The sequence below is a fragment of the Brienomyrus brachyistius genome, chromosome 7 (genome assembly GCF_023856365.1).
Source record: "Brienomyrus brachyistius isolate T26 chromosome 7, BBRACH_0.4, whole genome shotgun sequence".
NCBI lineage: Eukaryota > Metazoa > Chordata > Actinopteri > Osteoglossiformes > Mormyridae > Brienomyrus > Brienomyrus brachyistius.
In genome coordinates, this window is record NC_064539.1 from 16432586 (window position 1) to 16454831 (window position 22246).

The following is a 22246-nucleotide window of genomic DNA, read 5'->3' on the forward strand; positions in this document are numbered from 1 at the left end:
CTGTGGCTCCTGGAACAATGAGTCATCTTACCTTAATTTCAGACCTGTTGGCTGGTCTGTTTTTTCATCCATCCATCCAGCTGTCAATCTTCTTATGGCCCCTCATCTTGCACAGGATCATGGAGGGGCACAATCCTGTATTGTTTTGACAAACAATGTAATTAAATGCAACATTGGCTGAAAAACAGCATTCAGGTGAATATACTTATAGCCATAAAACATAACTGAAACTGTTTTTGTTCTATGCAGAGGTGGAAAGTTCAGGTCCTGAAGGTACAAATCCAGATCAAGGCTTCAGTAGGTTCTGTGGGAATTTTGGGAGTTAATGGTATACACTATATAATTAATGGTATACGCAGTCAAGTGATTAGAACCAAGATGGAAGGACAAGAACAATAATTTAACTACCAAAGAAAGATCTTGGTCATTAAAAACAAACATTTTTCCAGGATGGTAAACTAAAGAAGGAAGAAACCAGGATGAAAAATGAGCTGGAAAACCTGATTAATTTTTTTACTGCAATTTGAAACTGTCACGATCGCAGGCGTGCTGAGCGGCGATCGTGCGGGTAGGCAGGTAAGGAGCAGGCAAACAGGCAAGAATCGGGGCAAAATTCAGGGTTTATTATGGAATCGGGACTTGGAACAGGAACCATGAAGACTACCATCACCAAACCACAATGACGGACAAGGGAGACAAGCACAACTAGGACTTAAATAGGACAAGATTGATCAAAGTAATGGGACACAGCTGGAGACGATCAGGGAAGCACACGTGGGTAATCAGGGGGCGTGGCACACACAAGGAGCGTACGGGCTGGGCATCACAGAAACATTCTACAAAAAACTTTAAAGCATGCTGGCTAGGAGTGGTCATTCACTGGGTGCATATTGTCAGGTGATACAAAGATACCTGCAAATGTGCACCATGAACCTAAACTGTGAAATTCCATGCTGAACGGAACTTCCTGAAAAGCAACATTTAAGTAGAAATGCAGAATGATCTAGAATGTAACTCTCACTAAGGTTTCCTCTTTTACCCAACACCAATAATCATAATTCCTTAATAATGTGGATAAAGCACCTGGGGAAATTTTAATTATTGTCTGTTGAAATTGTTCAGCAAAATGTACATATTTTAGTTGGGATGATTATCCGGAGGTTGAAAGTTGACACAAGAATCTTTTTGTCAATAGTAACCACAACAGACTGAGGTACAGTTCACCACTGAGGTTCTGCCCCCAAGCGCTAATTCAATAATATTGTAAGCCTGTACTTTTGCATTTTTTCTTTCTATTTGGAAATGTAATGGAGTTTTAACCCTCACTTAGGGTAATGTGCTGATCACGGACTCAAACTAGCAACCTTTCAATCACAAGGTTGCATCATTAACCATTAGGTCACTAGTGATCATGTAAGTTTTGTTATACTAGGAAGCCAAACACATGAACTTAAACAATAAGCATTGCTTTGTAGAGAGAAACATAATTAGGAAATTGTGAAGATCTTCACATTGAGCAGTATAAAATTCTATCCATATCATAAATCATAGGGCCACAAACCGGACTCCCTGATCTCCATAAAACGGAAGTAAGACGCGGCGCGCATGCGCACAAGGGGCTGCCTTCCCTCTGTCGACAGTCATGGCGCATCGAGTCGAGCTCAAGACGGATAAGACGCTTTCAAAACAGGTTTCTGAGCATGATCGCCTATTTTTTTAATGCGTTATTTTCTAGATGTAGTTGCGGTATCTATCGATACCTAATTTGATTTTCTTTTTAATTATTATTCCCTGTTAGCTACATAACATGCTAGCTCGCATGGTTTCTATGACTAGGTTGCCATGTGATGTTACACTGCGATTGTTTTGCAGGGTGAAGAAAAGGTTGACTGGAAAAAGTGGAAAGCAGAACGTAAGTTATTTTGCAAGCCAAAGTGTTTCACTTTTGCAAGTTTGTTAGTAACTGAAAGGTAAATTGTTAATCTTGTGCTACGGATGTAACAGTCCATCCAGTACGGATCCAGGTGTTTTGTACATATTGTCACGCTGCATCTCATCTGCGGCATGTCCAGCGATCAGTTCGCTAGCTAGTTGTTTTATTTTAAATCTATAAAATTAATTAATACCGTGTTATGACGGTTCAGAACCATATTAACATGTTTGCTTTTAACACCATACTTCATGTGTTGCATATAATTATATACATTATATGACCAAAAGTATGTGGACCCCAGCTTTTCTAAAGCTCATTCTGAAACCAAGGGTGAAGTTGGTTTGTCCATCGTTGCTATAATAGCCTGTGCTCTTCTGGGAAGATGCTGGAACATTGCTGGTGGGATTTCCTGCCATTCAGGCTTGGTGTTGACGTTGGGTGATCAGCTCCCTTTCTGTGAGCTCGTGTGGCCAAACTCTTCATAAGTGACCTCTAACAGGCAGGGACGGATTATGGGTTGTGTGAAAAAAAGGTATACATATATCTGAAACTAAGGCATAAATTAAAATGGCCTTTACTCTCTGTGTTCTTGTACATTCATAGGAGGCATAAAAAAAAAGTTCTGACAGGATTGTATCTCCTGGATGAAATAGGAATGCTGTGTTTATGTGTGTGTAATTGAATGTGAGTGAGAGTGTGTGTTTAAGTGTGTTAGAGAATGAGTGTGTGTGTAAACCTTTAAAGGAGCATATGTGGCGGTTGGATAATTCAGGGTCTGAGTTTCACTGGCCCAAGGCTGTTGGGGGAGGGGGGTAATTTTTATGTTATATTTATAATATATTTATATTATTATAATTATGTAATATTATTCATATTAATCTAAATCTGCAGAATAATATTACTAAAGCCTTGAAATTGATCTAGTTGAGTACGCCCCATGCTCCCCTTTTGACTCACCCCTGCATGCATGCTGCAGGTATCACTGTGATAAAGTGTGACGTACGGCTGCTGTCAGCCTGCTGCAAGTTGGCAAATTTAAATACTGTGTCAAACTAAGCTAACAGTTTATCTGCATACAAACAGCTTCTATTTTAACTTGCATAGCCTTACTGTAGCTTTGCTGCTATGGAAGACAAACGGCGGTGGATGGGAGTAGCTGAAAACATCGCTTTTCTTCACCTTTCAGCTTGTTGAACAGCTGGTTTGGTTAAGGACTCTCGCCAGCTCTTTACCAGTAAAGGTTTAGTAGCGATTACAAGCACTGCTGCTGTTTTCCTTCACTCCACCTGAGTGTTCCATTACAGAGATGGAAAAAGTCTCTTTGCTGTTAGTGTATAGACAGGCTCCAGCTCCGTGTTAAGTTAACTACGACAGCATCATTTTCACTGCTGTTGTTATCAGTCTTTTTTTATTGAGGAAAAATATGTCCTGCTTGGGCTGAATTTCGTTATACTTTTTTATTCACACATATGCCCATAAATACGTTTCTATCGCAGGTCTGTTTTAGCCGCGAATGTGAGTGAAACGCTCGCGCTTACCTTGTACTGGTTCCGCTCTGTGGACTGGATGCATAGACTGTGTGCTTTCTAATTCGGTTTTACAATGGAAACACTGTACAGTATTTTTGCTTTTCTTTTATATGAAATGGTCCCAAACTTTAGACATTTTTCGTCTTTTTCTCTAACTTTCCTCGCTATTTCCCCGGTCTTCCTCCATCGCGCCGTCAAATCAAACCTGCTACAAGTAAGCAGCGTAAATGCAGCGTAAGCACACGGTGCGCCAGTAATAATCCTCCGGGTGAAACACGGTGATCACTAAGCAGTACATAGTCGTGCGGATTACACGAAGCATCGAAGCAAAGAATTTGCATCGAAGATTTTTTTGTAATCGAGTTATTCGATGAATCGTTGCAGCCCTACTATACAGTAAATGTACTCGTATGTGTTGTGCGTTGGGCTGCATGTTATCACATTGCAGTTGTCTGAAATATTTGCAGTTAATATAGTGTTATATATAAAACAAGAAAGGAGATGAAATTTACCCAAAATATACTCTGCGTATCTTTGTTTAATAAACGTATCAGACTTTAAACTGCAAAAAGTACTGCCAAGCCACCGAAGTATTTTTTTTTTATCGCTTCCATGATTTACTAAAACAGTAGCATGTGGCATGCTCTGGTAATAGAATTTAATAAATACAAGGATATGGCGATTTTGTCTGGACAAATTTTTACGGCATTCGTCTAAAGCCCTGGTGATTATTGCACATTGTATTACAGTGTGGTGATATGCAGCCTTATTTCTGTGTCCAAAGAAAATAACAGTATTGCAGATTAGGCCGGTCTTCAAAAAAAATCCTGAATGAATATATTTGAATTTCAGGAAGAGAGGAAAAGAAGAAGCGGAAAGAGGCTAAACTTATTAAACAGCTGGAGCATCAAAAGCAGCTCGAAGAACATGAAAGACAACAGCTGATAGAGGAGACAGGAAGAAAGAAGAGAGGTGAGATACACGTGAAAGGGTGGCGCTTGGGTTAGTTTGACATTACAAACGAACTGCACCTGGAGTACTGAACTTGGTATCCTGTGATGCATGTCTGCAGGACGGCCGTACACCGTGAGCATTGCCTTGCCTGGTTCCGTCTTGGACAATGCCCAGTCTCCAGAACTGCGGACCTACCTGGCAGGACAGATAGCAAGGGCCTGCACAGTGTTTTGTATCGATGAAGTCGTCGTATTTGATGAATGTGGGGAAGATCCAAAGTGAGTGTATGGTATCCGGTGGAATCTATGCTAATACGTTGAATTTATTTATTCATTGTCAGTGTTAGTATCCAATATGGAGGTCAATACATACTGTTTATGTTTTGCAGGAGTGTTGAAGGAGAATTTAAGGGTGTTGGAAAGAAAGGAAATGCTTGTGTCCAGCTAGCCCGCATTCTGCAGTACCTGGAGTGTCCTCAGTAAGTCCACATTGATGAAATCCTTCTTATCTTACATTGTAAATCTTTTTATGCTTAAGAAGCATCTGTCTTTCAAGGTATCTGCGCAAGTCTTTCTTCCCCAAGCATCAAGATCTGCAGTTTGCCGGTGAGTTTACTATGAATTTACTGCTGCCGACTTTGCACACACTTTATGAACCGTCTGGGCTTTACGATCTTGTATTAATGAAGAGTGACTTTTTTTTCCAGGGTTGCTGAATCCTTTGGACAGTCCTCACCACATGAGGATGGATGAGGAGGCGGAGTTTCGGGAGGGGGTGGTGCTCGACAGGCCGTGCAAACCAGGAAAAGGCTCTTTAGTCAACTGTGGCATGAGGAAGGTTAGAGCTCCTGTCAGTCACTGATATTCTGCCACCACTGAAGTTGATAGCAGAGTGATAGTGAGGAACCTGGTCTTGTGACCGCAAGTTATTTGACATGACAGAAACACACTTGTGCAGATGGGCATTTTACCTCTGTATCCTGAGTGTACTAACCATTTAATGAATGCTTACAGGAGTGAAACTGTAATCAATATAAATTATCTGACTGTTTATGTAAGGTAAGTGTCCGCTTAGCAAAGACAACACAAGGTTTTACACAAGGTATTGTCTGTGTTTCTGCAACATGAAATGTTTTGTGATTATGAATATCCACACTACATGGTGATACTCTGCAGGGAACAACTGTCAAAAGGTTTAATGTGAACTTTTGTGTAAAAGTATAGCTGGCGTTTGCCTTTCTGGCTAAAGGTGTCAAATTACAGGTTAATTTTTCTTTCCTTAGGAAGTACAGATTGACAAGCAACTACAGGCTGGTTTAAGAGTCACTGTATGCTTAAGCAAGAATCAGAGACCGGGTAATGCTCACTGACTTGGAATGGATGGGTAACTGAGTCTGTTGTTTATGTGCAGTAATACATAGATCTGTGTGCCTTATTTACCTTTTGAGCAGATGGCAGAGTGTTCAAGGGGGTTGTGGTGGCACCCCATGTACCTCGGAGTGATGCTGGCTTCTACTGGGGCTACTCTGTGCGACTGGCCTCCTGTCTCAGTGAGTTATCACGACTTTCGGATGATTTGTACCTTAGGCATTTTTTTATCCTGCATAAAAATAGCATTTTCCTTATTTAGACTACCCGGTATTTTACTGGTGTGTGTCGGGGAAAAACCCTTCAAGAACACAAGGGGAACGTAACCTGGAAGGCTTCAGAGTCCATTCGTCTGTGTTGTTCATGTTTAACCCTCTTGCTGCCCTGTCACACAACATACGCGGCGTATGAATATGACAGCTGTACGTTCATGAGTCAAAGCGTCGAGACCCGATGGGGTCCTACCAGTTTGCAAACCAAACGGAACCATTTTATTTCAGGTCTTGTCTGTTATAGCTGGAGAATTTTATGGCTATGAACTGGTTGTTTCCATATGTTCACAGGTAACGTGTTTACAGAGTGTCCTCATAAGAATGGCTATGATCTGACAGTTGGCACGTCTGAGAGAGGCAGCAATGTTGACCATTTCATGCTACCACCATTCAAGTAAGTTGTTTCAGGATGATCTTTCGCACTGTGGCTTCATTTGTATATTCTGAACGTGTGTGTGTGTGTGCGCGTCAGCCTGAGCTTTCCAGATTTCCTCAGTGTAATGACTGACGGATCACAGCTCCCCAAATAGATTAGCTTTAATGTGTGTCCCATAGACACCTGCTTGTGGTATTTGGAGGCGTGCAGGGCCTGGAGGCCAGTGTAGACGCCGACCAGAACTTGGATATTGCTGATCCCAGTGTCCTATTTCACCATTACCTCAACACTTGCCCTAACCAAGGAAGCAGGACTATTCGCACTGAGGTAATGTAAAGAAGAAAGATCTTTTCCTCCAGTTATATTCCTTGGCTTTCCTTTTGTGGCTTGCATATTTTCCTATATTTTATGAAGTAAATGATGTATTTTTCTTCTTTAACAGGAGGCCATCTTGATTTCTCTTTCAATATTAAGACCGAAGATTTCTACAGTATTCCCTGATGTCAAGGTTCAGTGATTCAAGGAATTGCCCTCTGACAGAAATCCTTAAGTGTAACTTGAACTGAAAAGCAGTTTACTGTGACCTGCACCTTAAGAAGATCCTTAAATATTTATTTGGAAATATTTCTGGTATCCAGCCGATCAAGTGACTTTTATTGGGTCCAAGTTTTTCAGTGACAAAGGAAATAAGGAGATTTTTTAATACTTTTTCTTATGAAGTTAACCTGGTCGGATCTGTAACGTTATAAGTGAGAATAACGTTTACTGTTTGGTTGCATAAAAACCTTTTAGTGACATATCAACTTTGAAGCTGTGTAAGGTGTTGTGTGATCCGCTTGGAACATTTAGTTCCCACAAAAACAAAAGGAAGCTGTTTTTAACCATCCACCGTTTCCCTGGAAGAGAACTGAAATACACTAGCCGATGAAAAATGCTGTTGGCAGCGATTTAGAGTCTAATGTGGGAAATGCAGGGCACCAGGAATGGAACATTCTGGGTGTGATGTGCCAGTGTAACTGGAACAGTGAATACAATCCGTTGAATTGGTTTGGTGTTCATAGGAAAATAAGATTCACCGACCTTTTTAAAAAAGGTTAAAAATGGTTCAAATGAAAGTTGATTTCATTGTTGGGTCAATAGGAATCTTCATCCCTATGAGAGAGAAGCTTTCATACGAGTTTAAAATGGTACAAATTAGCATATATAGATTTGTTTATGGTTTAATTTCAACACTATAATAATTTTGTGATTTTTAACTTTTCAAAATTCTTCGTCATTGATTTTTAACTGCAGTCCATGACGCACTCACAAGAATGCACAAATTGATATAATTGTGCAATTTTTGCCTTTAGGTAAACTGCCTTGATGCATGCCGAACTCTTAAAATGTCATACCTGATAACAAATTACTTAGTCTCCTATCTCTCTCTATATATACATATATGGGTTTTAGGACGTGTAAAAATACGAAATTAGTCAGGTGACCTGGAATTTGAAGAACAGTTTGTTGGATGACTTAGAATTACAGTGAAACTTAAATTACTCTGAAGAGACGGAACATTTAAACACCCATGCAATCCTACAAAGGTAAAATAGACTAAAGAAACTGGTTAACAGATGCCAGAGGCGATGTTTCAAGGTTGAAGAACCTAGTTATACCCGCATAGTAGGGATGGGCCGATCCAGGTCGTTCAGATCCAATTCTGATCCAGGACTGCCGATACCGATGCAAGAGCTCTTTTTCCTTTAATATTTTAATATAAATGTATATAATATTTTATACGTTTGTATATTAATATCTTTAAACTAGTAAATACAAATAAAAAATGTACATCAAAAATGTTTAATTAGGCTACTAGAAACATACATAACGTACTGTTCCACCTTTTTTGTTAATCTTGTTTTAAGCACTTGGAGTTTGAATATCTTCCAAGAGAGTAAATGCAAGTAGCTAATCCTTAAAATGCCCCACAATGTTTCTCCCACAGTTTCTCCCACATCATCACACTTCGCAGCGATCGCAGCCCCTCCCGTATCACCAGCTCTACCGAGGGCGCGAAACAGCCCAACCTGGCTACTCTCAAATCATCCATAGCATTTTTCGTATTGCTCGCGTTGTATCGCACAGTCATGTGGGACTTTCCACTAAACGCTACTTCCACCTCTCAAAAATGTGTTTTTAGAAAGACTGCAAATCACTGCTAGTTACTGTTAAAAGCGTAAAATGCTCACAGATTGTCACCCTGCGATCTAATGTTCTTACGCTCCGCCTGCTGCATAGGGTATGCGCGTGACGTCACAGCGGACTGTAGTCACCGCGCTCACGCTCACTGAGTAGAAATAGACTGAGTGGCAGCGTTAACGTTCAGCTTCAGTGCTGAAAAAACACATCTAAAACATGAAAGAGCTGTCGTGCGATTGATTGTACAAATCGATTTAACCAGACATATGAGCTACCTTTTTGCAGACTGCCGATAACTGAAGTATCAGATCTGCATCGGTCACATATGGTTGATACCCAATCCGTCTAATAGGTCGGGATCGGTGCTCCTCTACCACACAGGTTTCGATAATGTGTTATTAGGACACTTAATACAATCAAATGAAATGACCAATAACAAATGTTCTCAAAAACATTATATCATTCATTTCAATATCTGCATGCCTTTTATAACTCAACATTGTTCTGTAAAGTAGAACAGAAAGTTTCATAATAGTAACATTCTTCTTCCACATTTCTCACCTATTGTCACAAAACAGCATATATGTGTACATTAACAAACTTGTAGAATCAAGTATCAGATGGGATAGTACATTTGTAGTCATACTGTCAGACAATGACACTTCATGGATTCTTGTCATTTTTACTCCAAGTGACAATTTATGCTAAAATATTAGCACTGAGTAACCATGGGTATGTGGATAAGGCATGTGAGCAAATGAAATCACACCGCAAGTATAAAAGGTTTTGGTGATTTGTTCGAACATCACATGTTGGTTACATACGACATTACATTCAGTGTCTAAGAATTTTCCCAAAATGCCAAATGATTCAGTGGTAAGTAGTTTTTCCAACATCAGTCAACACTTATTAAAAAAAAAAAAACACTATAAACATGAAAAAATACATCTTTAGGAAATCAACATATAATTCTTATTTACAAATCATTAGTCAAATCTCAGAAAGTCCTTCTTTCAGAGAAACGAACACATTCTCAGGTTCATAGCTTCTTCCTAGTTTTAAACGATGACACATTCAGTGCTTGTAGAGGCCTTGCTAACGTGCCTCGTAGCTTCTATCCTGATAGTTCCCCAGATACTACCGTTTGATTTATGGCATTCCCTGTGTTCCGGGGTAAACCCAGCATACCAAGAACACCATAAGAAATCAAAGTAACCTACCCGCTTATATCTCCTGGTTAACAGATCTTAGGCCGTGATTAGGTGTGAATGGGATCTAAAAGGGTCTGGGCGTAGCCAGTGCCCTGTGCTGTCACCTCCCTGCCTACCCAGGTGACACTGCCAGGCCCTGCGTCACCTTACATCACCACCTCGGATAGGAAAAGGTGATGTTGTAAAGCTTGGCCCAGCGCGCAAACACTTGCTTCTCAGTAATGAAGCGATGATGGTTTCCCATACGTCCTCTTTCGTTCTGCAGATAAGTCAGGCATTCGTCTGGGCCCCTCGGCTTATAGTAGTGGTATGGCATTTTGCGTTTTGGGTGGGGCCCCGTTCTGTGAAAATAAATGAGAAGAACATTATTGGTCCCCGGGGGAAATTCCGATGCATACAGCAGCAAAGTACAGTGTTCCTAGGCAAACAAAAATTTTGTATCAAACAGACAAGGTGCAAAATACACATAGTGCAAACAAATGAAAAAGTATGCAAACAGAAATGCTGAAAAACAAATTACTGTGGAATGTTAATGAAATTAATAAGACAAAAAAAATAAATCAGCTGATGGTATATGTGCAGATAAAAAAAGACAGCACCTAACTTTTGCCATTTCTTCCTTGCAATAGTGAGCAGACACCCATTTACACATTAACCCAGATTATGAGATGGAACTTTAAACAGCAGGGTATTTGTCAATGGCTTTGTAGTGCAATATATGTGATGGTTATGAAAAGCTATTAATCAGGACTTGAGATTAGTGCTGAAAGTAATCGTTTCTATTTTAAACATCTAATTAGCAGTCTGACTAACTTTCAAATTTAGTCATTCTATTTTCCATCTCAAACAAAATGTGGACTTCAATGCTCAAATTAACACAAATTAAACAGGTATATTTTTTCTTGTATTTACATTTTGTCTATTTGAAATAATGAATATTTTAAGATAAACAACAGACACCATTCTTTAATGCCAATTTAGTTACTTTTGGCACCTTTACTAAGATAAGTTTATTTCAAGGTATCCAAAGTACCACATAAATAAAATGGTTACGAAGTTGGCCCTTTTTACATTCACTGATACTGCATTAGCAATTCCACTGACCAATCACAAACTTTTTAAAGTAACAAGGTCTCTTCAATGGAGGAACTGTGCTGTGCACCTTGCAATCTTATTTCAGTAAATTTCAATGCTCTGCACAGAGAGGGTCACCTTGATAAAAGACATTGCACCACATTTCACATTCCCTCTCCGTGCAACTAAGGTAACTTCTTCTGTTAACATTTAGCAAGGCTGGCAGCTTCTTGTAGTCAATGCTGAAAAAATGTCCTACTTACACACAGTAATTAGGAGGAACCATGCCATACACATGAATGCTGTCACAGATTTCGATGGCGATCACCATGGTAAACCAGCCGGTGCTTAGCCAAGATCGAGATTTCGCCCTGCAGAGATTAAGGCAGCTTGTAATTCAAATATATCATCAGACAAAGAAACATTTGATGACTCAGACGTTAAGACATCAAAATGCCATACAAATCATACACATCCTCTTTTCAACGGTGCCTGAACCCTTAGAATCTCCTTATCCAACCCTGTGTTTTTCCTCCTCACCTGTCCCGGCCCGTTTCCTTCTGGAACAGGCTGTCGAATTTGCGCATCTTGCTGGGCGCGATGGTGAAACTGGACAGGTTGGAGTAGGTCATGCTCATCCTTTGGATCAGGCGGAAGAGGGTGCCTTTGGAGTCCTTCCCGATCATGGTGGGGGGGCCCCAATATACTACGACAAGGTCTGGGGTCTTGTTGAGGAACTCGCTGGGGTGACGGGCTACCCGGAACACGCTGGAGTGGGCCACCACGCGCAGCGTGCTGCGATTGCCCACGTCCGGCTCGAAGCCCGTGGTGGGTGCGTCGTTCATACGAATCACACACTCCGTCTGGTCGATCTCATCTCCAGCACCAGTGCCCAGGATTTGACTGGAGCTGGTGACCAGTGCACACTGGCGACAATGCAGGGTCATGCTCTACCGAAGGGCAGAACCCACACAAAACAAGCATTTAGTCTCTCGTTTCAAAGTGTTACCCCAGCATAGAAGTGTTTTCTCACCAAAACCCAGCTAATGTAAAATCCTCTATAAAAGCCCTCAGTGAATCAATCTAGTGGCTTTTACAACTGAAGAAATGGAGGAGAGACACTCCGTATCACTATAAATGATTAACTGGAAATCCAGCAGCGCATTTAGAGCAGTACATCCTAAAATTACATTATCGATCTTAGTGTATTTACTACAAAGTAAAATTAAGAACATAAGAAATTTACAAACGAGAGGAGGCCATTCGGCCCAGCAAGCTCGTTCGGGGAGAACTTAACTAAGAGCTCAGAGTTGTTAAAATCGTATCTAGCTCTGATTTAAAGGAACCCATGGTTTTAGCTTGCGCTACACTAGCAGGAAGACTATTCCATACTGGGGTCTTTTTAAGGAACTCGTTGGGGTGACGGGTTACCCGGAACACACTAGAGTGGGCCAAATTAAAACAAATTTACATGAACAGAAACGTATTGTGTATACTTTCTGCATAACTGAAAAAAAGTGGAGCATGTCATCAGTTTTTTCTAAACTACAACTACGCGTAGTTAACAGGCAGAGTATCCAGATTCAGTAACACATGTGCGGTTTAGGGAATGGTCGCTGAATATCTCCTCATGGTACCTTGTTGCCGTTGACTGCGACATAGCCCTCCTTGCCCGCCCACTTCTTAAGATCCGTGAACATAACTTTATGGTGGAAGCTGTTATGGAACGGGCTGTACATCTCACTGCCGCTGTTGGAGCTGAGCAGTATCAGCAGTGTCGTTATCAGGAAGATGGTTGCCAGGATAACCATCTTCTGCCTCTGCTGACCATGCTGTCACAGAGAGGGATTCATGAACGCAGAGTGAAGGACACAGGAGGTCAGAACGGCACACACATGCAAACTCGCGACTCACAAGAAGCAGATCCCAGATCCACATCCCGACTGTCAGTACATATTGTCTGATTACAAACTACGTGAAAAATGTGGCAGGGGTAGCTTTGTCATTTCTGGGGGGCCTCTCTCACTTTGCCCCCCCCCGACCTCCACTGCATACTCCTCTGCTAACGTGTGTCCTCATCCACAGAGTTAGCACACTGTTAGTTAGCTTTACATTGCTGTACATAAACATAAAAATTCTGTTGTTTTAAATAAGGTGTGTTGAAGACGACTTTGTCAAAGTGTTAAGGAAAAACCCCTTTTTCCATATTTCATAAATTCTCTTCTTGCAACGATCACTAAGTATTGTTTGTTAAATTAAAACAAATACATTCTGTTACAATATACATATATACAATAATATAAAAATTTCTTACATTTGTATGAACTGATAAAACAATAGTGATAGAGAACTTACTGTTATGTTTCATATGAAACATAAGATACACAAAAAACTGGCTGCAAATTATCGCAGCTATAATGTCCATTTTACCTTAACTATCATCTTACCTTATCTATTGGCCTTTGCCCCATGCTGCATTAAATCTAAATTCACATCTTTTCAGCCTTAACGTTTCTTTTGTTCCCTACAAAGAAAATGCACAACCATCATCTTCAGAAATTTAACTGTAAACCAGTTTCAAGTGCAGAACCTTTTAACGAATTTTAACACACACACACACACACACACACACACACACACACACACACCATATATTCATGTAATCATATCTTTTTGGGGACCACTTATTTATTTCTATGGGAAAAACGCTAATGCTAACTAAGACAACCTTAACCTCCACCCAGCCCTAACCATAATCATAAGTAACCAAACAAAATACAAGATTTTTTTGATTAATTTTCACGTTGCAGTCACGGATTTTTATCAAATGGCGTTTTCCCATATGGGGATCAGGAAACTGGTGCCCATAAAGTAAATAAAAATGGGTATTCACCACGTTGTGGGGACATTTGGTCCCCACAAGGTAAGGAATACCTGGACCCACACACACACATTACCATCGGTTTGACCATAACGTTAACATTCTAGCCTAGGTCTTTATGTTATTAAAATTTAACTATTAAAACATACTCGTTTAACCAATGATATACTAAAGTATCCTTACTCCACATTCCAGTATATTGGCGTGCTACCTCCTTCATAAATTTTAAGTGAAACCTCAGGTCTATTTAACCTTAGTGTTATATATATACACCATATTCCTCTGCAGAGCCCTGTATAGGCTATACAGTACAGTACAATACAAGAATATTCGCTTTCACTACGTTTTTTGTTTTTACATCAGAAATGTATTAATATATATATATATATATATATATATATATATACACACACACACACACATACACACACACACACACCAGAAATCGTGTGCGGAAACTGCAATTTACCTTGTTTTAGACTAATATCAAGCAATACACACAAAAATCAAAACGCTCACGACATACATAGATTTGTGCGAGAAGTGGATCAAGTGTAATAATCGTACAAACTTCGGCGAAATAAAAGCCAGTATGATCTAAACGCTGGGTGTGAAAAAAACAAGCGCGCCGCCGTTTACATCCCGTTATCTATACCGCAAGGGAGCGCGCACAGGCAGAACGCCGTAAACATGCCGACACGCATTAACCATAATGCTACTTACGGCTTAAAGACCTTGGTCTTTTTCACATCAGTAAATGGATCAGCATTTAAGTAATTTAATCAGTAGAACTCACTCCTCCATATTCCTGCAACAGAGAGGGAGGGACCTGGGCCGCGTCACCCTGATATATTACATGACCCAGTGACGTAAAACGGCAGCGCATTGATATGTCCAATACATATTGTGCCTGATTAAAGTTATCGCTCGTGGTTTTACTCAAGTTTTACCTACGATAACCCGAAGAAATTATTTAAATATCTCAGTACGATTGACACGATCATGTACACTAACGTACGTATATCAACTAATATGTGTCTGCCAATAATTAATTTGTAAACATTTTGGAAGCTTATTGAGTGTTATGCAAGTCAGTAATTTTATCGTTTCTTAAAGAAATCTATTAAATTTGATGCCTCTGTAAAGGCTGACTGGCACTATTTTGTGATCGGCTCTAGGTTCAGGTGAATCAGTCAGCAGCAGTGACAAGCAAGGGTACAAACTGGTTCCTTTTCTTATGAGAGCGAGCCATAACATTAAAACCACCTGCCTAATATTGTGTAGGTCCCACTTGTGTCACCAAAGCAGCTCTGACCCATCAAGGCACAGACTGCAAAAGATCTCTGAAGGAGTCCTTTGGTATCTGGCACCAAAACATTTGTACGTTGCGAGGTAGAGCCTCCATGGACTTCAATAGAGTCAATACCTTGAACTCTTTTTCATGTTCCACAAACCATTCTGGAACAATTTCTGCAGTGTGGCAGGGCGCATTACCCTGCTGGAAGAGGCCACTGCCATTGGGGAAGACCATTGCTGTGAGGGATGTGATTTTGCATGTTCTCCTACGTACAGAGCAAATCTGCAATGACAGAGACAGGGGCGAAACCAAAAGTAAAAATCCAGCAGGCCATGGTGCAGAGTCACAAGAGCCCCCTTAATGTGGACAAAGATCACTCTACACCGTTCCCAAAAAACAAAACCAGCAGTTCATGTATTTTTTAGAATAGCACTTCTTATGAAAAAATACATGTTAAAACGCAATTATAAGAGCAACGGCAAAAAGAATAAGTGTTCAGATGGTACTACAGATGGTCTTCTTATGAAACTTGGTACAGGAATTCCAAACATTGTGAGAACCTATGAGAAGTATGCATTTATCTTTTACGGATTTTTGTTTTGACAGTATGTTTAAATTGTGTACCTACAAAAACAAATTTCTTGTAATTTCAGAATGAAGCAAATAAAAGAATTTTCAAATCTTCAAATTTGTATTTTTTTGGTCTCTGGCAGGTAAGATATACAGTTTTGGAAAAAGTTAAGAGATCACTGTATATTTTTTAAACAAATCTTCATTTTTAAATCCTGGTTTAATCCAGGTTCTCCCGGCAGAAGGTTACGCTGATCAGCAGGTTGTTTCAAGGTTCAAAACTTCTAAGACCGCAGTACACAGGAACAAGGTGAAGCAGGAGACATTGGGAACGACAAGAAACCAGTCAGGCAAATTATATTCTAATGCCAGAGATGACTGTTATCTTATCTGACAGCTTATTGTGAATCGTAGGATGACATCAAAGTGACCTTCAAAAGTAATGGGCAACATTAAGTGCAGGTGAGAGGTGCACTGCTAGGACAGTTTGTATCAGGCTCCTAGAAGCAGGACTGAAGTCTCATGAAGTAAGGAAGAAGTCCTTCATCAATGAGAAACAGAGAAGAACTAGACTGCAGTTTGCAAAAAAATATATATTATTCACAGGCACACACCCATAAATTGAGAAATAAGTGAAACATAAAACTGTGCTGTGGTCTCTCAGTTTTTTCCACAGCTGTATATTATGTTTCTACCCACATTAACAGGATAGTATCAAACAGACTAATAACAAAATGTAAATACACTTTTTACATATGGAACTTCCTTTTGAAACTGGCCAAGCTACACGGGAGGGGGGGGGGGGAGGCAGACAATATACAGTAATACTGTATACTAATATACAGGACTATTATTAAATTATATTATTTCAGCCCTGAATACATTTTTTCCAGTCACAAGTTAATGCATCATCATTTTTCTAACATTTCGTACATTACCTTTAAATCTGTTTTTTAAACTTTTTCTATTTTACCCAAACTGCAATGTACAAGAATTCACTAAAAATGATTCTCATTTGCATCAGACAAAAACAGAAACAGCAGCAACAGATAGGTGACAAAGAATCATATCTACACTGATACAACCATCTGATCTTGACACTGAATTTAAACACCATAATACAATAAATACAGCAACAACAAAAAAAAAATCAACAAAAATGTTTTGTTTCTACTGTGGTTCTTTTCAAATAATTCAGCGCATGTCTGCGTGAATGAGAGGTAATTATGTAATATAGATAAAGGTCATACCAGCTGTGCCTACAATCACCATTAAAACTGCACAGCTGCTTCTAGCTCCTTCTCAGGGAATTTCCTGCTATTTCAGAACAGCATATAACCATCAAAAACCTTTTCTGGTAGATGGCTACTGAAAGTAAATGTAATATAGCAAAGAATGAGCCACTAATGCAGTGTTATACTTAAACAGCAACCTAAAACCAATGTGCATCTAGTAGTAACTTTATATGTCAAAATAAATTCAATTGACATATGTTTATCAGACATGGAACCCACCAGTTAACAGAGGATACCCTGGGTGATATACTAATCCATCGCGTGCGCACACACACACACACACACACACACACACACACACACACACACACACACACACACACACACACACACACACACACACACACACACACACACACACATATACCTGTAGTCATATCTTTGTGGGGACTCTCCATTTATCTCTCCATTGGCTACCCTTAACCATAAGTAACCAAACAAAATACGAAAATACAGGAATTTGGCATTTTTACTTTTTTGATTGCATTCACAGATATTTGTGGGGACCTGAAAAACTGTCCATACAACAGGCTTTTATCACTTTGTGGGGGGACACTTGGGTCCCCACAATGTAATATAAACCTAATCCACACATACACACACACAGACAATTTAGAGATGGCAGTTTACTGCCTGTATGTCTTTGGATTTCGGAGAAAACAGAAAACCCTGAGCAAATGGACACTGGGAAAACATGCATCATCTCAATTCCCAGCTCTGGAGGTCTGAGGCTACAGGGCTACCCACTGAGCTACTACCCATAAAATAAACTAACAAATTTCAGTCTGTAAGCATGACTGATACATTCTTGCAATGCTATTCTATATTGAAAGTATCTCCAAAACAACAAAAAGGGTTAAACACACAAAAAAACTGTTGCTACATTACTGTCAAAAAACACTGGAAATATTTACAACAATTTATCTATCCATGGATGTTTTTTAATACATCATAATACATCATACCCTCTAGATATAAGAAACTAGTTGTCAGGTGATGCCTATAATTTTTTTGTAAACTTTCCCTCCAGTTTCTGGAAAACACACCTCACTTTTCAAACTGGTTGTCTCTTTTTATATAAATCAAATAAATACAACAGAAGGAGTAAAATGACCAGAGTGAGGATGGAGTTTGGAAATCCCTGTGGTCAAAATCATACAGTTGTTTTCATAAATAGCCATCCAAGGAACATCCTTTTGTCGAAGCGCAGAGACCGAAAAGACTGCACATACACAGGGTTCCTACATACGTCCCATTTGGTGCCGGTGATTTGCAAAGTAGGTGCCCCTTCAGAAGATGCTGCTCTAGACAATTTTTCTCATTACCAGGGTCCAACACTGGCTGCAACTAGACTGCATCGCTTCTGCCCGCCACGTGGCTAAAAACCCACCCGTGTTCCAAACAACTCTGCATTTTGCTTTCCGTTTACATTCGGGATGCTTAGTTAACAAGTTAAAGCATTTGACAATGGCAAGTCCAACGTGAGCATTGCAAATTGCGAGATATCCTACAACAGTATTTCTCGAGATTAATCAAGCACCCAGCACACAGACACACCTGTCCGTGTTTTCCCTGTGCAATTTGGCCGATGACAACCAGGTCATATTGTTTGATTGTATCAAAAACATTTAAAAAAATTTTTAGAAATATACAGTAGGCCAATTCTTTGCAATACTCCAGAAACAGAAATACTTCGATACTTTCCTTTTTCCATACTTATCCAGAGTTGGAAAACACCAAAATCAGATTCCGTACTTTTCCATCCTGCATAGGAACTCCGTATATAGGGACTCACTCCAGCTTTTCCAGCTCTGTCCATGATGGATGTTTGAACCGGATCTTTCTCTGTGAGGCCCACCTGCCGTAGATGGTCTTTTCGGTGATGTAGCGGTGACCACCGCGGTGCGCCCTCTCGTGGATGCGGTAGATTGAGCACTCATTGGCAGGGTACTTTTCATAGTAGTGGTATGGCGCCACCGTGTGGTTCGCCTTGCTGCAAACGCACACATGGCTCACATACACAAATTAAGTGATTTATACTATTCACTTATTTTTTTTTAATCACACTTTGTTTTGGACATTGTACTATAAATGTTGTATTGCATTGCCACTTTTGGTAAATGTAGCAGCACGACTGTACTTTCACTTTACACCAGTGTAAAGTCTTGATTTGTCCTATATGTAGCGCCGATGAGGTGTGCATGTCCCAGCATGTCCCAGCATGCCCCAGCATGTCCCAGCATGCCCCAGCATGTCCCAGCATGCCCCAGCATGCCCCATGACTAATTCTAAATAGCCCCTTGTTGTGTTACTGTTAATACTTGTTCCACTCTCCTATTGTCGTGTGTGTGTATGCCTGTGTCTTTCGTAAACCCGGTCCGATATTGTAAAAATTACCCACCCTGCGTGATTTTTACCACTTAGTGTCTGACCTCCCTGTGTTTCCCCGGTGTGTTCAGTTCAGTGTTCACTGGTGCCTGTTATAATCCTCATAAGGGGTGTAATAAAAGAGCATGTTCTTCCCAGCAAAGAAGTCTCCTTGTCATTCCCCTTTCTAGTGAAGCCCTGATCTGTTTGACGCTACAGTATGCTTGTTTGCACCTTGCTGCTACAAGCATGAGATTTTACTGCTAGGATCAATAAACAAAATCTTATCTTATCTTAGATCTGAACTCTTTCTTCACTCGTGTCACAGTTTTCCCTAAACGATCATCAGACCTACCTGCAGTAATTATCATCGATCATCCCGTAAACTTGAATGCTGTCACACATTTCCATAGCCAGTACCATGGTAAAGAAGCCAGTGCTTAGGAAGGTCCCAGACTTCATTCTACAGAAGAGAAATTGTACTTACTATACAACACAAATACAGCCAGCGCTTCTGCTAGAATCAAGGCAGCCATGTTTACTTCTATAAAGAAAGGCAAGGAATGTACAAACATTTGCGCTTTTCCTACAGTTCAAATTGAGACATTAAAACAATTTAGGCATCAGCCACACCCGTGAGTGTTCATCAGATAACTACCATTATACTAAAAACATACATTTAATCATACTGAGCATGTACCTGTTTTTCCCAGTTTCCTTCTGAAAAACACTGTCACAATATTGAATCTTCTGCCTGGTCATCACATACAGCTTAACGTTGGGGTACTTTGTAGCCACTCTCCAGAGAGCGTTAAAAATCCTGCCTTTGCCATCTTGACGCATATTCTTTTCCGGGCCCCATACAACATAAATGGTACTTGCAGTCTGCTGAAAGTAGTGCTTCTCCTTCTTGAGTAACAGTGGTACACTGGTGTGAGACACCACACGGAGATCAGTTCTGCTCCCAACATCCTGTTCATATCCCACAGTAGGTGCATTGTTCATGCGGATCACGAACTCAGCCTGGTCGATTTCCTTGCCCATGTTGGACTTCAGCATCTGACCTGAGCTGGATACTAATGCACATTCTTTGGGGTGGATATCCAGGTACTGGAGTGAGAAATAAATGTTGTGGGGACCAGTATTCGATAAACAATTCGAGTAAGGCCCTTAGCCCCCAACTGCTCTAGAACCTGCCTAGTCCGGCCTTTTTAGATGGGGCTCAAGGCAATAGCTGATCTATAACAAACAAAAAAATCTCTTTTGTTTACCTTACCTGGCTCATTTTTACTGGTGTGATCCTGATATAGCCATGCAGTCTCTTATCCAGTGTAACATGGACTCCAATAAGGCCGGTAATGTGAATGTACCAAATCAGTGACAGCACTGTTGTGATGATCGCACAGATGCAGGGAATCTTCTGCCGACAAAATAATGAATTAGGAATGTGTTCACCTACGCATCTATTATATACAAAAAAGGTTTTAGCACAGTAGGAGCAATTTTGACATTTAAAACTGAAACCCATTACCTGAAACTTCATTTCTCCCCTGAATATCTTGTTCCAGTTTCATCTGTACCAGTCAAAGATGAAGGAAAGTATTTCATAAAGATGAAGACATATTCTTTTACATCGACTAGATAAAGAATCTATTATTATTTAGAATGAAGAGAAAAATGCCTCCAATGAGTCATATTTGTCACATAACCAAGCACATTCAGTCATTACTTGATCATTGTTACTGATTAATTGACAAGTTATGTAAAATTCCATTTATTCGATTGTTCTACATGCCGTTCATGCAAGATATTCTATTTTATTGATTTCATTAATGTAATAACCAGACGACATTTATCGAAATTAAACTTTTACTCCCCATCCGTTCAAGTCATTTCACCTGTTTTAATATAAATAAAACCCAAAACATTTGCACTCGATACCCGTTAGACTTACTTGAAATACCCGTTGTAACAGAAAACTGTTTCCTCAGGTGAATCCTCATCTGTATTATTACAAGAGCAATGAAACAAGCGGGCTATTACTTGTGAACAGGAAATCCTGCAAAAAGGTATACAAGATTGAACGTATTTTGAAATATGATATCTGCTTACTGTAATGATCATATGTCCCCAGAACAGTGTTTGCCTTAATGTCGCAAAGGTAATACAAAAAAAGCTATTATCATATTTCAACTTCCGTGATTTTCTTACTGGCACAGAAGACAGATAAGCTGCCAGAATCCGCCTATTTTACGTAAAACTGAACCAGCTACACCAGCATGACAGCGACCTGAAACCGTCCACATTTCATCCCCTTATCCAGTACTGGCCTCCAATAAACACTCACTATAAAAGATGCATATTAGTAAAGGTTGTGATAATAAAATAGGTGATACATTTTGTTCGTTTTTATTACTGACTGATTATGTGTTACTGTTATTGACTAACAAATGAGCAAAATACCTAAAAGAAGATGTGGTGTAAACGGTTTTACTACGGGAACACAGTGGAGCCGTAAATGAGCTAGCAATGTCGTTAAATGAAAATTCTGTAACTACAAAAGTGAGAGTTAAAAATTACATGAAGGAGATATATAATAAAGCTGCCTTTTAGATTTAGGGGATTATAATTGTTATTATGGTTCTATAGTTGATCGAATAAGCAACACCGATTTTTTTTTACTGATAATGACTATACGCATTTTATTGCCCAATATAAAACAAACTGAACCTTCAACATAGATACTGATAATCATTGCCTTATATTTCAGTAGAAAAAATGTCGGAAATGAAGACCGATTAAAACCGGAAAATGAAAGTATTTTTTTACGATTGGCATACAGCAGCTTACCGTATACATCCGGCCGTTTGCACTCCGCTACCCAGGATTCAGCGCTTCATCGGAAGCAAGTGCCGTAGATCGTATGCTTCCGCTTTACC

General features: G+C 39.9%; 3 protein-coding genes across 11 annotated transcripts; 1 reads left to right on the plus strand and 2 right to left on the minus strand.

Moving 5' to 3' along the window:
- The first annotated feature begins 1558 nt into the window (after positions 1-1558).
- On the plus strand, positions 1559-7241 carry spout1 (SPOUT domain containing methyltransferase 1). Its single transcript, XM_049020515.1, has 12 exons — positions 1559-1690; positions 1873-1912; positions 4315-4434; positions 4535-4694; positions 4805-4894; positions 4972-5021; positions 5123-5253; positions 5699-5771; positions 5867-5965; positions 6347-6449; positions 6611-6758; positions 6874-7241. Exons 1-12 carry the CDS (start codon positions 1643-1645, stop codon positions 6946-6948), a joined length of 1137 nt encoding a protein of 378 aa, XP_048876472.1. The 5' UTR covers positions 1559-1642; the 3' UTR covers positions 6949-7241.
- A 1813-nt stretch (positions 7242-9054) lies between these two features.
- st6galnac6 (ST6 (alpha-N-acetyl-neuraminyl-2,3-beta-galactosyl-1,3)-N-acetylgalactosaminide alpha-2,6-sialyltransferase 6) lies at positions 9055-15567 on the minus strand. Of its 3 annotated transcripts, none has more exons than XM_049020518.1 (6): positions 15205-15567; positions 13345-13421; positions 12535-12729; positions 11438-11847; positions 11161-11268; positions 9055-10164 (listed from the first exon to the last, which is right to left on the minus strand). In XM_049020518.1, exons 2-6 carry the CDS (start codon positions 13366-13368, stop codon positions 9975-9977), a joined length of 927 nt encoding a protein of 308 aa, XP_048876475.1. In that variant the 5' UTR covers positions 13369-13421; positions 15205-15567; the 3' UTR covers positions 9055-9974. The 3 variants fall into 3 exon arrangements, with proteins under 3 accessions (XP_048876475.1, XP_048876473.1, XP_048876474.1); XM_049020516.1 differs by lacking the exon at positions 15205-15567 and adding an exon at positions 14502-14653; XM_049020517.1 differs by lacking the exon at positions 15205-15567 and adding an exon at positions 14248-14467.
- A 1651-nt stretch (positions 15568-17218) lies between these two features.
- On the minus strand, positions 17219-22208 carry st6galnac4 (ST6 (alpha-N-acetyl-neuraminyl-2,3-beta-galactosyl-1,3)-N-acetylgalactosaminide alpha-2,6-sialyltransferase 4). Of its 7 annotated transcripts, none has more exons than XM_049020923.1 (7): positions 22158-22208; positions 21262-21366; positions 20839-20881; positions 20584-20727; positions 20008-20417; positions 19663-19770; positions 17219-18933 (listed from the first exon to the last, which is right to left on the minus strand). In XM_049020923.1, the coding sequence occupies exons 3-7, from the start codon at positions 20848-20850 to the stop codon at positions 18732-18734; spliced, it is 876 nt and encodes a 291-aa protein (XP_048876880.1). In that variant the 5' UTR covers positions 20851-20881; positions 21262-21366; positions 22158-22208; the 3' UTR covers positions 17219-18731. The 7 variants fall into 7 exon arrangements, with proteins under 7 accessions (XP_048876880.1, XP_048876882.1, XP_048876884.1 ...); XM_049020925.1 differs by having other exon boundaries at positions 21262-21310; positions 22158-22183; XM_049020927.1 differs by lacking the exon at positions 22158-22208 and adding an exon at positions 21420-22065 and having other exon boundaries at positions 20584-20724; positions 21262-21310.
- Positions 22209-22246: the final 38 nt, after the last annotated feature.